At 38.7% G+C, this 14270-nt stretch overlaps 1 protein-coding gene across 1 annotated transcript in view; it reads left to right on the top strand.

Moving 5' to 3' along the window:
• RFC1 (replication factor C subunit 1) overlaps positions 1-14270 on the top strand; it is a 1497679-nt gene that overhangs the window by 446255 nt on the left and 1037154 nt on the right. Inside the window, exon 5 of the mRNA XM_044063570.1 lies at positions 12947-13024. Within this exon, the coding sequence (XP_043919505.1) occupies positions 12947-13024 (78 nt within the window). The remainder of the gene's footprint in view (positions 1-12946; positions 13025-14270) is intronic.

Raw genomic sequence — 14270 nt, forward strand, 5'->3', positions numbered from 1 at the left:
TCTTCGAAAACATTTGTGAATATAACTTTCTATTCATTACAATGTTATGCAGGTATGATGGATCTTTACCTGCATAATCAAAATAATGCCACTTAAAATTATGGAATTACAATGAGTCTCCTTCAACTAAATTATATCACATTTCGAAAAATACAACCAATGCCTGCTTCAGATGTTATCTCTAAAATACCATAGTCTTGCCAAAAACAGGAAAGCGTGTGGATAGAACAGCAACGCTAACTTTTCATTTTCCAATCTCTTTCAAGCAAATGAGGGAAATTACTTCCCTTTTTTCATAAATATTTTAGTTCTTTCAACTAACATCAAAAGACTTTGATTTTGTCACTGAAAGTGACTTCAACATGTATTAAGCCATTGGTAGCATGATCTTGTTTTTCATTTAATCATTAATGTAAGAGTTCATTCCTTTTACCAATAAACAATATATAAAATATGAGGAAAATGATGTTGCTCGATAAGCAGGCAGTATAATATCCTTTAGCAATGGCCAGAATAAATTTGGCCTTAATCAGGTAAAATTCACTTGTTACTATCATCAGACAAAATTCAAATTATAGGTCTGTCATATAGATGGCGCAATAATTTTGTTGGGCGGCGCAGTGGTGCAGTGGTTAATGCTGTCACCTCACAGCAAGAGGTTCTCCGGTTCGATTCTCGGCCGGGGTGCCTTCTGTGTGGAGTTTGCATGTTCTCCCTGCGTTCGCGTGGGTTTCCTCCGGGTACTCCGGTTTTCTCCCACATTCTAAAGACATGCTTCTGCAGCATTTCTCCCCGGGCCTCCGCTGAAAACAGGATCTGTGGAACCTAGTCTGTTAAATAAATAAATAAAAATAATTGTTATATACTTCTTCTGTTCTTAAATATGAAAGTAACTTTCATCATTATATTCTCTTCATTCCGTAGTATAAGGATGTATTCCTTTTATTAATGAAGATATGAAGAAGATGGTGTTGGCCAGTAAGTGGGCAATCAGTATCAGTTTGAGTGATCAAGGTTTCCTGAATGTTGATTTATATAGAAAGAATACTTGGAGAAATCATTACTTACATAGAAGCAGCATGCATCCGAGACATGTAACCAAGAACATCATGAAGAATGAAACAAATAGGATTCACAAAAGTTGCAATCGAGAAGAAAATAGAATTAAAGAAATAAACTTCTTGCGTAACAATTTGAAGGCCCATGGCTATAAGGAGAAAGACCTACAATCCAATGGGAACATAAGACAAAATTATGTTGAATCAAATGATACCTTTGTGAGACTATCTCTAACATATAGTTCAGATAATGCTCAGATTACTAAGATAATTAATCAATTTTGGCCAGTGCTTACACAAGATCCACATCTAAAAGCCATAGTTGGAGAGAGACCTAGATTCTGTTTCAAAAACAAGAAAAATATGAAAAGATTATTATGTACTAACATCCAGACACCAAATACAATAATAAGACGGATAGGAACAATAAAATGTGGGAATTGTAATATCTGTTGTGTGATAGATGACAGCAACCACTTTACACATCCGGTTACAGGGAAAGACTATATTTTTAACATCAAAGCAACATGTAAAACCTCTGATGTCGTATATGTAGCTACCTGTGAGGTTTGTACATCATTCTAAATAGGAAAAACTAACCAATGCTTCAAAAGAAGGGTACAGAGACATCAATTGGATATTAACAAGGAAATACATAATGCGTTGGCACAACATGTCATTATTAATAAAAATCCCAAGTTTCTATTTAAAGTCATTGATAGAGCTTTCTCTGGTCCACGCAAAGGGGACATTGAGACTTTGAGAGAGCTGAAAGAAACAAAATGGATTTTTAACCTGAGGGCAGATCAACCCCCTGGTTTAAATAGTATAGCCCCCTTAAAACCTGTTTTAAAGAACAGAAGATGTAAAGTGTAGTTAATCTACTGTGCCATCTATAAATTTACAACTTTAAAGTTAACTGACAAAGACAATATTATGTGAGCATTATCTCACTGAGACCAAAGTCATTTTTCAGCTTTTGTCAAAGGACATTTCATTGCCCGCTTATTGGCCAACACCATCTTCTTCATATCTTTATTAATAAAAGGAATACATCCTTATACTAAGGAATGAAGAGAATATAATGATGAAAGTTGCTTTCATATTTAAGAACAGAAGAAGTATATAACAACAAAATTATTGTGCCATCTATATGACAAACCTGTAATTTGAATTTTGTCTGATGATAGTAACAAGTGAATTTTACCTGATTAAGGCCAAATTGATTCTGGCCATTGCTAAAGGATATTATACTGCCTGCTTATCGAGCAACATCATTTTCCTCATATTTTATATATTTTTTATTGGTAAAAGGAATGAACTCTTACATTATATTTTTTATTGGTAAAAGGAATGAACTCTTACATTAATGATTAAATGAAAAACAAGATCATGCTACCAATGGCTTAATACATGTTGAAGTCACTTTCAGTGACAAAATCAAAGTCTTTTGCTGTTAGGTGAAAGAACTAAAATATTTATGAAAAAAGGGAAGTAATTTCCCTCATTTGCTTGAAAGAGATTGGAAAGTGAACAGTTAGCGTTGCTGTTCTATCCACCCGCTTTCCTGTTTTTGGCAAGACTATGGTATTTTAGAGATAACATCTGAAGCAGGCATTGGTTGTATTTTTCGAAATGTGATATAATTTAGTTGAAGGAGACTTATTGTAATTCCATAATTTTAAGTGGCATTATTTTGATTATGCAGGTAAAGATCCATCATACCTGCATAGCATTGTAATGAATAGAAAGTTATATTCACAAATGTTTTCGAAGATTTAATATCTGGAGTATTTACTTATGGATACTACATCATTTAGAACAGTGCCACCTGTTATTGGTCTTGAGAATTAAAGGAAAATGGAAGAGTAATACTCACTTTGCTCACATCATCATCAATAACAATATACATCCAATCAAAATGAAGGACTGGAACATCTAATTTACATACTCTATAGGCAGGAAACAGAAGCGCATAGAGTTGATTACATGCAAATTAATCTTGAGATAAGATAGGATTGGATGTTGCCTTTGCTTGAAAGAGATTGGAAAGTGAACAGTTAGCGTTGCTGTTCTATCCACATGCTTTCCTGTTCTTGGCAAGATTTTGGCATTTTAGAGATAACATCTGAAGCAGGCATTGATTGTACTTTTCGAAATGTGATATAATTTAGTTGAAGGATACTTTATTGTAATTCCATAATTTTAAGTGGCATTATTTTGATTATGCAGGAAAATATCCATCATATCTGCATAGCATTGTAATGAATAGAAAGTTATATTCACAAACTTCTTCGAAGATTTAATATTTGGAGTGTTTATGAATGCTTCTATTTACTTTGGATACTACATAATTTAGAACGGCGCCACCTGTTATTGGTCTTGAGAATTAAAGGAAAATGGAAGAGTAATACTCACTTTGCTCACATTATCATCAATAACACAATATACATCCAATCAAAATGAAGGACTGGAACATCTAATTTACATACTCAAAGGTGGGAAACAGAAGCATAGAGTTGATTACATGCAAATTAATCTTGAGATAAGATAGGATTGGATGTTGTCAAGTATTCATCAATGGTGATTGGTCAAACAGTATAGAATTTCATATATAAAAGGAAATGGAAGTCCCTAGTGTCTTATACGATCTGAGGATGACAACCGTCGAAAACGCTTATCGGATATCTTCAAGGGACAGTTTTGAGCTTTTTTATTTTTCATTTTATTTTCAAGTCAAAGTTTTATTCGTATTAAAGGACTACATTTTAATTGGAACACGTGTGGATTTCGTTGATTGGCCATCCTTGGGTGGATTTTCTGTCTTTTTTTCTGCCAATAAAACTTATCTTAGGCCTTCCTCTTTTCCTCTTACCTGGCGGCTCCATTCATAGCATTCTTTTCCCAATATACCCAGCATCCCTCCTCAGCACATGTCCAAACCAACGCAGTCTCACCTCTCTGACTTTGTTTCCAAACTGTCCAACCTGAGCTGACCTTCTAATATACTGATTCCTAATCCTGTCCATCCTTGTCGCACCTAGTGCAAATCTTAACATCTTTAACTCTGCCAGTTCCATCTCTAACTCCTGCCTTTTTGTCAGTGCCACTGTCTCCAACCCATACAACATAGCTGGTCTCACTACCCCTCTTGTAGACCTTCCCTTTCACTCTTACTGGTACCCATCTGTCACAAATCACTCCTGATACTCTTCTCCACCCATTTCACCCTGCCTGTAGTCTCTTCTTCACCTCTCTTCCACAGTCACCATTACTCTGAACTGTTGATCCCAAGTACTTAAACTCATCTACCTTTGCCAACTCTACTCCCTGCATCCTCACTGTTCCTCTGGCCTCCCTCTCATTCACACACACATATTCTGTCTTAGTTCTGCTGACCTTCATTCCTTTCCTCTCTAGAGCACATCTCCACCTCTCCGTGGTCACCTCAACCTGTTCCCTACTCTCACTGCAGATCACAATGTAATTTGCAAACATCATAGTCCATGGGGCCTCCTGTCTGATCTCGTCTGTCAACCTGTCCATCACGATTGCAAATAAGAAAGGGCTCAGAGCTGATCCTTGATGCAGTCCCACCTCCACCTTAAACGCATTTGTCGCTCCCACTACAGATCTCACCACTGTCACACTACCCTCGTACATATCCCATACCACTCATGTACTTCTCTGCCACTCCAGACTTTCTCATACAATACCACAACTCCTCTCTAGGCACCCTATCACATGCTTTCTCCAAGTCCACAAAGACACAATGCAACTCCTTCTTACCTTCTCTATATTTCTCCATCAGCACTCTCAGAGCAAACATTGCATCCATAGTGCTCTTTCCTGGCATGAAACCATACTGCTGATCACTAATCACCTCCCTTCTTAACCTAGCTTCCACTACGCTTTCCTATAACTTCAAGCTATGACTGATCAGTTTTATCCCTCTGTAGTTACCACAGCTCTGCCCATCTCCCTTATTCTTAAAAATAGGTACCAAAACACATTTTCTCCACTCCTCAGGCATCCTCCGACTTTCCAAGATTTTACTAATCTTTTTTTATACTTTTCGAAAATTTCTGGGTTTTCTTTATATTTTTCGACTTCCTCTGTTGCTTTTTTCCAGGTGGCCTAAAGTTTTTTTCTCTGTGTAATACTTTTCATGGATGATTTGTACTAATGAACATATGTTTTTATTTGAAGCGATTGACAGTTTTTCATGAGCAAGTATTTTTCTTTCTTCCAAAGTTCTCAGTTTTTTAATGTGTTCTATCTGGAAATTTTAGGCTTCTTGTTCACAATAGCAACAATATGTAATTTCTTCCTGATCCTCAATAGTCCACTGTGTCATCTTTATGGCTCTTTTTTTTGGAATGTCACTTTTTTGTGATTTTTGTGGACTACTGCTACCTTTTACAAGGGGAGGAGGGGCATCCTCGCACTGAGTCTGGACTAACCCCATTGTAGGAAAGTTTCTATGTCTTTAAGATTCTACACTGGCATCATTTCCAGTTATGGCACCAGTGAGCACACCAGGATTGGGCACTTTTTTATCCTGGGACTTATGCAGCCAGCTGTTTTTATTTTTTAACCTACCTAGCTTCATGATATATGCCACACACAATATAAAATAGTGTATGTATGTGTGTCAGTGTAATCCTCGTGAGATTTTGTGAAAACAGAGTCTACTACGTGAAGGTACTCACCAAGACTTGAGGATGTCATCAGTTCCGGCAATGCTACTGTCATTTTCTTGCTGATTTCATAGTCTCTGCATTCAGACCCTGACCCTGTCTCCTGTTGTCCTGAGTGACAGCCAGACATATGGGACCCCACAATGTGACATCAGTGATTCAAGTGCAGATATTCATTGTATTGATCCCTGCACCAGTAGCCTTCGCTATATGGGTTATATCTTGCATAGGATATAATAGCCGTCCAGCTTCCAAAGCTTCTGGGCACCTTTCACATGCCCAAGCCGACAGTCATCTCAAGCTGTTTTGTCAGAATGTTGCATCCATCCCTGAGGAAACTGCTGTTGCCATTAGCAACACTGTTGGTCCCATTTTTCCTGTCAAAAAGAAACCGAAAAGTAAACATTTATCTTCCCCTCCTCAAATTTTCTTATACAGAAGTAGTTGACTGGGTCTGGCTCAGGGTTTAATTCAGGCTATTGATCCTTTTTGTAGGTTCATAGTTATGTACTGGGTTAGCTACCCTTGTGGGACATTTTAGTTTTTCTTTTTGTGCACGAATTAACCTATCCCCTTTGGTTAGAGATGGACTTTACCCATCCCACGGTTGTTAATTATATATTACCAATGATGAGAATAACTAGGATAATACCATAGATGATCTGAGGGGACCCTTGTATGGGATAAAGCATATAGGAGCTGCTTCTGTCCATTTGTACTACAGGGGGCAGTCCTTTCTGTTTCCCATCCATAGACCCAAGTTGCGCTGTAGTGTGGACAGGTATGAACTTTTTTTTATGTGGATGGGTCATCTGCTCCAGAGCAGCAGTGTCCTCTGCGAGATATACCTGTGTCTCCAAACCATTCTGTTGATGTTGCAGAAGTGATTTTGATCCCCAGACTTGCTGATGTGCAGTAAATCTATCCATATTGGGATGGAAGAAGCCTTGTATGCCAGACACAGGTAATCTCTTATCAGTCTGTAGGATACTGAGTATAAGTGATAGGGTTTTGAGTCAGGTCATGTAAGACAAGTTGTTTAGGCCTTGCATCCTTTTAATAAGTTATCTGTGTAGGTGCTCCAGTTGTTGCAGGTGTCAGGACAGATACATGCCAAAGAGGGTATTATATTCATTCACTGGCCTAATGAGAGATTGGGGAGGGCAAGATCTAGACACAATCCCTCTGTTTGTAAGCTGTGGAGTATAAAAAGACTTTCCTACAACAATGGATACGTGGGTCAGAAGTTAGGTCACTGTCCACATAAATTCCCAAACAACTGGCTAACCTTTTTAGGGGTCTTATTTTCAATGTGGTAGTTCTGAGGTTAGATGATGTCCCAAAGGATATAGTTATGCATTTTTCTGGCATTTAGTTTCAATCTATGATTTTTGACACCTGTTGCTTATTTGGTACAAACGCTCCTGCAGGATGGCTAAGTCATTTGGGGATTCATTGGCTGCTCCAGTGGTGACTGGTGTCTTTGTGGAGGTAACTTCCCCTATTTTGATTTCCTGTGTCTTATCTCTGTGCCGGTTGGCAATCCTGTAGGTGACATAGGGATTTATCCCCATTTTATTTAGCATTACTACTATGTCTGAAGGGTAATTGTGTCAAAAGCTTTGGCCAGGTTGAGGTATGCTGTGTGTATCATTTTGCCTTCATCCATTGCTTTGGTGACCTTTACAAAAAAATCCTCCAAGTTAAGTATGCCCTGCCCTTGATGAACCCAAAGTGAGATGGTCCAGAGTTTGGAGGTTCCCCATGATCTGATTGATTAGTTTCATGGTAAGTCTTTCCATGGCTTTGCATATAAAGATCGTCAGACTTGTGGGTCTGTAATTGTCTAGGTCTGTGGAAGGTCCTTCATGCAGCAGAATGACTGTAACTGTTCTTCATTCACTTAGTACAAAACCTGTATGGAGTCTGAGATTAAACAGTGTTTATAGGGATGCAGCTAAGTCATTCTTCATGCTATTTAAGATGTATCCAGGGACATTGTTAGACCCTATTGATGTAGTATTTTCAGCTTTTGGTAACAGTTTTAAGACTTGGTCTTGTGTGATAGCTGGAGGCAAGCCAGTTTCTGGTATATTTTGAGGGACAGAAAGAGAGGAGAGGAGAGAAGGGTAAAGTTAGAGCTAAATTTATCTGCCCGTAGGTAACATTGTTCATAATTGGCTCAGTGCATTGCTGTACTGTTCCTTTAAGATTATAAACATAGCTAAAAAATGTCTTGCGATTGTCTTTGGCTTGGGTACCTGCCTTATCGTTCCTTCTCTCCTAACTACTACTAAATTTCAGCTGTTTTTGTTCATACACTTTTTTTTCCCCTGCTTGCTAATATTTACCTTAAGTCGTCTTTTCGCTTGTTAGGATAGCTTGATATTTGCTTATGTTGTAGAGTTTATACGATCTCTATTTCTTACATTGTAAAATAGAACTATGTGTTTAAATTGTAAATAATTCAGTCGTAATTTACAATATATGTATTTCATGTATTCTCATATTTAGAATATAATTTTATATATTTTGTTTTGTTAATGTGGAGCTTTTCTCACTGGGCCTCCACTGAAAACAGGTATTTATCCCAGTCAGACTTTCCTGGTAAACAAATGTAAAATAAATAAATGAATAACTTGGATTTGGATTTTAAGCTCAATTTTTTGTTCATTCAGTGACAAGGGCTCTATTACTCTTGGAATTGCTCCTCTTATTATTGGTCAAAAATTTTTTTTTTCTAAATTCCTTTTATTATAAAGCTTGTTGATATTCTGATTCAACCATGTGGGTTTATTTCTGGGGTATGTTCAGCACTTGTTATGTGGGGAACTTAAAAGGTAGTTTCTGGTAAAAGAAAGAGGGATACCTCTTTTCTTGAGGAGATTTCAAGATTCTGAGTCTGGACTGGAAGATGAAGGGACAAATAAACATTTTTCTCCTTAGTTTTCTAATAGAGACTCTGAGGAGAGGTCAGTTTCTGATTTCCCTGTGGTGGATTCTCTTTCACTGGGGCTATTTGCAGAATGTACCAGTGTTTTCAGTGAGCGAACATATGAGGTTTCTCAGTCCCTCAGAAAATACTGTGAGCTGTTACAGGAGGAATTTTCAGAACTTTCACTTATTATTCCAATTCTGTCAGCTTTAACGGGTCACTGCCTGCAGTTTTCCTTATAGCCAGCCCGTTACTCCTAAAAAGGCAGATAGAATATGTAAAGTTCCTTAATCTTTTAAGCTTTTATACACTTCCCAAACCTGTCCCAGCAGCTGTACCTTTAAATTAATCCTACTACTGCTAAACATTTAGTTAATTCCAATCCTACTCTTTTTGTCAAGGATGGGGAGATTATTGATAAGTATGGAGGAAAAGTGCATGCTGCTTCAACTTTGATTTTCAGAATTTTGAATCGTCAGACTCGTATGTTTATTCTGAACTGTTTTAAGGCTAACCTGCTATTAAGTGAGGATATGGAAAATTTCAAGCCACTATAAACTCTCAGAACACTTTTGTTTATGCAGAACTGTTCACAGAAACCATGTACAAACATGTTAATAGCTGCATAGAGGCACCTGTACTCACCAGGAAGAAGTACAGGATTAACTCAAAACACAAGCCACCCTGGTGGAATCACAAAATCAATTGGCTATATAACAGGAGGGAAGAAAATCATGGCAAAAATTAAGAGGTGCAGCACCCAGCAGGATAAAAGCACTTGCATCAAACTAAACAAAGTCAGAGGACAAATAAGGTCTACCAAAGCAAAACTTTGAGATAAGTTTGGCCTCCCAGGCCAAGAACAACCACAAAGCATTCTTTAGCTATGTCTGTAACCTCAAAGGCAATATGGGTCTATATTAGAAGCTCCAAGAGTGTCTTCGTAGAACGCTTAAACGCCGACATGTAAAGAGCGAACGCTGGAAACCACAAACGGTCATTTACGCAAATATTTTTCCTGTGAAAAAAATTAGCTTGGCCATTATCGTGAATTGCCCTTTTTTCCAATGTAGAGCGGTCTCAGAGTTGGTATATTTGGTGGTGGTGGTGGGGGGGGGGGGGCAAAGCCTCCCACTAGATTAGGGTTTTAAAGTTTGTTTTTGTGTTTACAGCCAAGTGAATTTTTTCTCTAGGAAAAAATTTGCGGAAGTGGCTGTTCGCGGTTTAAAGCTTTAGCTCTTTACATGTCGCTCTTTGTGTTCGAGGAAAATGTTCTTCAGGCATATAATATAGACCCGGCAATACACAATTGTATGCAGAGCTAATTGTAAGTAGAACCACCTATACTGAGCCAGATGTAGCAAACCTCCTGGCTGGTAAATTCAGCTCCAACTTTACTCCTCTTTCCCCATCAAACTTCCTTCAGGAAATATCAAATGTAACTCTCCCTGCTATCACTAAGGAACAGGTCCTTAATGCTCTCTCTAAGACCAAGAATACTGCATCAGTGGGCACAGACAGTAACCCAGCCTTCTAAATAGCATGAAACATGACATATCAGGGTCTCTTGAATTACTATTTAATTGTAGCCTCCAAACAGGCTTTGTGCCTCATGAATTGAGAGAGGCAACAGTCATGCCTTTGCACAAAGGTGGGTCATCTACAGACCCACAAGTCTCACTAGTTTTGTATGTAAAGCCATGGAAAGAATGATCATGGACATGATCAATAGAGATACAATCAACCTCCAGTCACTGGACCCAACCCAGTTTGGTTTCGTCAAGGGCAGATCATGCTTACTCAACCAAAGCAATGGAAGAAGGCAAAATTGTTCACACTGCCTACCTTGACCTGGTCAAGGCATTTGATACAATACCTCACTTGGGCATTGTTGACAAGCTCAAGAGGTTAGATACAAACCCGTATGTCACCCGGTGGATTGCCAACTGGCTCACAGGACCCAGGAAGTTGGAATTGGGAGTCCACCTCTGCAAAGAGGCCAGTCAAAAGTGGTGTCCCTCAGGGATCAGTCCCTGGACTACTGCTTTTTGGCATTTACTTCTCAGAAGTCAAGGGCAATGTCACTGGTCTCTGGCTGACTAAATTTGCAGATGATTGCAAATTAGGAGCGGTCATTGAATCTCACACTGACACAAATGTTCTACAGGAGGAGCTGACAAAGACAAACAACTGGTGTCAGAGTCATGGACTAAAACTAAATGCCAAGAAATGCATAATAGTATCCTTTGAGAAGTCATCCATCCCTGATAACTATCATATTGACAACACACCCCTTAGACTTGACCCAGTAGTAAGGGACCTGGGGACACACACAGATAATCTAGCCTTTGATAATCACGTGTCTACAATGGTGAGGAAATCATTTTATGTTGCGCAACTTATAAACAAAGGTGTGGCTTCTAAGTCCAAGGAAGTCATTGTTCCACTGTATTCGGCATTCATCAGACCTGTCATTGAGTACAGTGCCCCCTTTAGTATGTACCTAACCTAACTAGGCATATCCAACAATTGGAACGTCCACAGAGGTTCCCCACTAAGAGAATATAGTGCGTAAGATATGTCCAATGCAGACTGCCTCAAGGCCCTGTCTTTGTATTTAGTCTTCTACAGGCTTTTGAGGGGAGATCTAAGCCTGGTATACAGGGCATTGTCAGACCTCACTCTGATGGACGTTCTGCATATCCACAAAACAAACCGCTCCAGAATTACCCATTCTAAAGACTTGCACCTTACCTGTGATACAAGTAGGACCTGCTGGAGAGACAGGTATGTATCACAGAGAGTACCCCGTCTCTGGAACAGACTCCCCATCCATGTGAAGCAGAGTTCCTCCCTAACCCAATTCAAGTGCAGCTCGGACAATTGGGTGGGAAACTGGAAAGTCATCCCTGGTTTTGGCACCTGTCTCTCTAATGGACACAGGTAACCTATAAATGGTTCATCTCCCAGGCCCATACTTACACTTATCAAGGGTATCAGAACTTGTCAGAGATTTGGGATGCATGGCTAGGTGTAAAAAGGCCCTTGTGGTTGTTAGCCTAGTAAATACCTTTGAACCTAATTGTAATAGTATGAGGAATGTTTTCTGCAGTTTCTGTTTGAGGAAAATGCTTTAATTTAGTTTCTTCAGTTGGTACAAGCACTGCTCATAGTTTGCAGTGTCATGACTCAGTTGATACTGCTTTCATGGCTATGATCACTGATACTGTTTTGATGAGGTTTGCCTTGCCAAATTACTGTAAATGAGACTTTAAATTCTCTTTTGGACAAAGATTTCGTTTTTTTTTGGTTCCTGTGGTGCAGAGGTGATTAGAAAGTGTGATGTAAGTGGTAAGTTGATAGGGAACCTCGTAAGCTTTTTAAGCCCTCCTTTTCCAAATTTTCTAAGGAATTCTCTAACCCTTCATCCTTTTTTGTCAAAAAAAAAAAAACAAAATAAAAAGGTAAGTGTTTTAAGAAGAAATGACAAAAAAATTACAAAGAATTCTGGAACCTCCAAAACCAAGGAAAATCCAACAGGTCAGAGTGACTATTCAATGGACCCCCCCCCCCCCCAACTCTGTTTCCCTTCAAGAAAGTCTGAATTTCCACTTTTCTCTTTTATAACAAATAGTTTCAGGTCCTTCACCAAGCTTTACAAATGGCAGTCTGTGGAAATTCCTCCTTTCTAGGGTATAATTCCTCATCTTTCAGACCAGACTCTTATTTCCACTTGTCCTTTCATCACATGCTGTTCCAGGTAATGATAGAACCAGGTCACATTTGGATTGTGTGGCTTTCATGGCTTGCTTATAAGGGCCCAAGTGGTCATTGGCCTAGTAATACACCTATGAACCTATGAGTATACTCCTTAACCTTGGTGCTGAGATGCTTATGTGGCTGTTTTAAACTTGGACACTGAGATGTGTACAGCAGGCTGCTTAGCCATTGTAGAAACACGTTCCTCTGACTGTTCAGTTAAAGTCCCTTTCAGATTTTCAGATATGGTGAATATTTTTACATAAGCTCTGCTAAAGTGATGTGCTGTTCAAATTCTGTTGCAATTTTAAGAATGTAATGCACTTCAGTAAATTGTTAAGTATCATTTGTTGTTCATTGTTTGTGAATGTTAGTCAGGATCTGTAACAGCTTTCAGAACTGGGAGGAAGTACCTTCATATATTAGCACAGCTTTGAAGCCAGCTGCATAATACTAACAAATTACTTATTTCACTGATTTTTCTTTTCTCACAGTTTGAAAGGCAGCTACATGAAGATGAAGAATTTGCTCAGACCTTAGCCTTATTGGATGAACCCCCACAGAATAAGAAGGTAAGCGAAGAGTTAAACAGGTTACTGGATGCTGTTGCTGAGTTTCTAGTCATCTCAAAATCCATCACGTTTCCAAGAGTCCATTTTTCATTATTGCTACAGTAATGTGTTTTACACATGTTTTACAGTCTGTGGTGGCTTAAGTGCAGCAATGCATCCACCCAGCACTCCCCATTTCTTAATATATACTTTAAGTAAAATGTTTTATGAACTTTTTATAAAGAAATGGTCCCCAGTACAACTACTTTATCCATTGGTGCTATCACCACAGTTCCAGTGTGGGGATATGTCCATAAACTTTAATGGATGCACTACCATGCCTGCATGCCTGGTGGTGTGCCTCCTCAGGTCCATGGACATCTGTACACTAACCATGGGCTGATGTCACCAAGGGATATGTTTAGTTGATGTTATCACAGGGAAGGAAACATAGCTGTACAATAATTGAATTAAAAAATGGTCCCTGTGTATGCGGAGTGCAACATGGCACTGCATGCCTGATGCAAAAAGGTAAGTGAGAAAACGAGCAAAACACATGACCACCATGGATATCTTAACCTTAGACTTTATGAATAGGCATATATTTGGAGTTTGCACAAGTATTAGACACTTTGGTATAACCTTTGCATTAGTTTTATAGCGATGCATGTTTAGGCTTTTCAAGATCACCTACCCTAACCTGTTCATTCTTTTATTTAACTTTATTGCCTGCTGCCATTTTTCATCTGTAGTCCTTGGGAATTGCTCAGCTTTGTTTGGGATAACTGCACAAGTTGTAAGCATACACATTTCCAAGGATTATGGCAGCTTGGACAGCAGCCTAATGAGTCATCATGCAGTTCTCTGATGTGAACGCTGGTGTTAGAGACAACTTCTGGTTTGTCTCACTGCAGAAGAATGTGGCATATGAAGCTGAACACTTTCACAGTATGTCTTGCTTAAACTGTGCTGATTCTTTACCTCTAGAACATAGCTTGACCACATTATCTTTTCACTGATTGGGGGACCATCTACAGAGGGTGGCCATATGGATACTCTTCCAGGATGTCATCTTACAAGTATAAAAGATTACATATTTAAGAATCTTCTTTGGTATTTCATGTGTGCTGCACATTGCGAACGTTTCTTTGACAGTGGTGAAGTACTTCATTTACAATTACTGTAAATGTAAATATTTTTATCAGAGTCTAATCAAATAATGTTTATTATAAGACTTGTGCAGCTATGTGTCATTATTAATATTCTG

Source organism: Protopterus annectens, chromosome 2.part1 (assembly GCF_019279795.1).
Source record: "Protopterus annectens isolate FY-2018-M chromosome 2.part1, PAN1.0, whole genome shotgun sequence".
Lineage (NCBI taxonomy): Eukaryota > Metazoa > Chordata > Ceratodontiformes > Protopteridae > Protopterus > Protopterus annectens.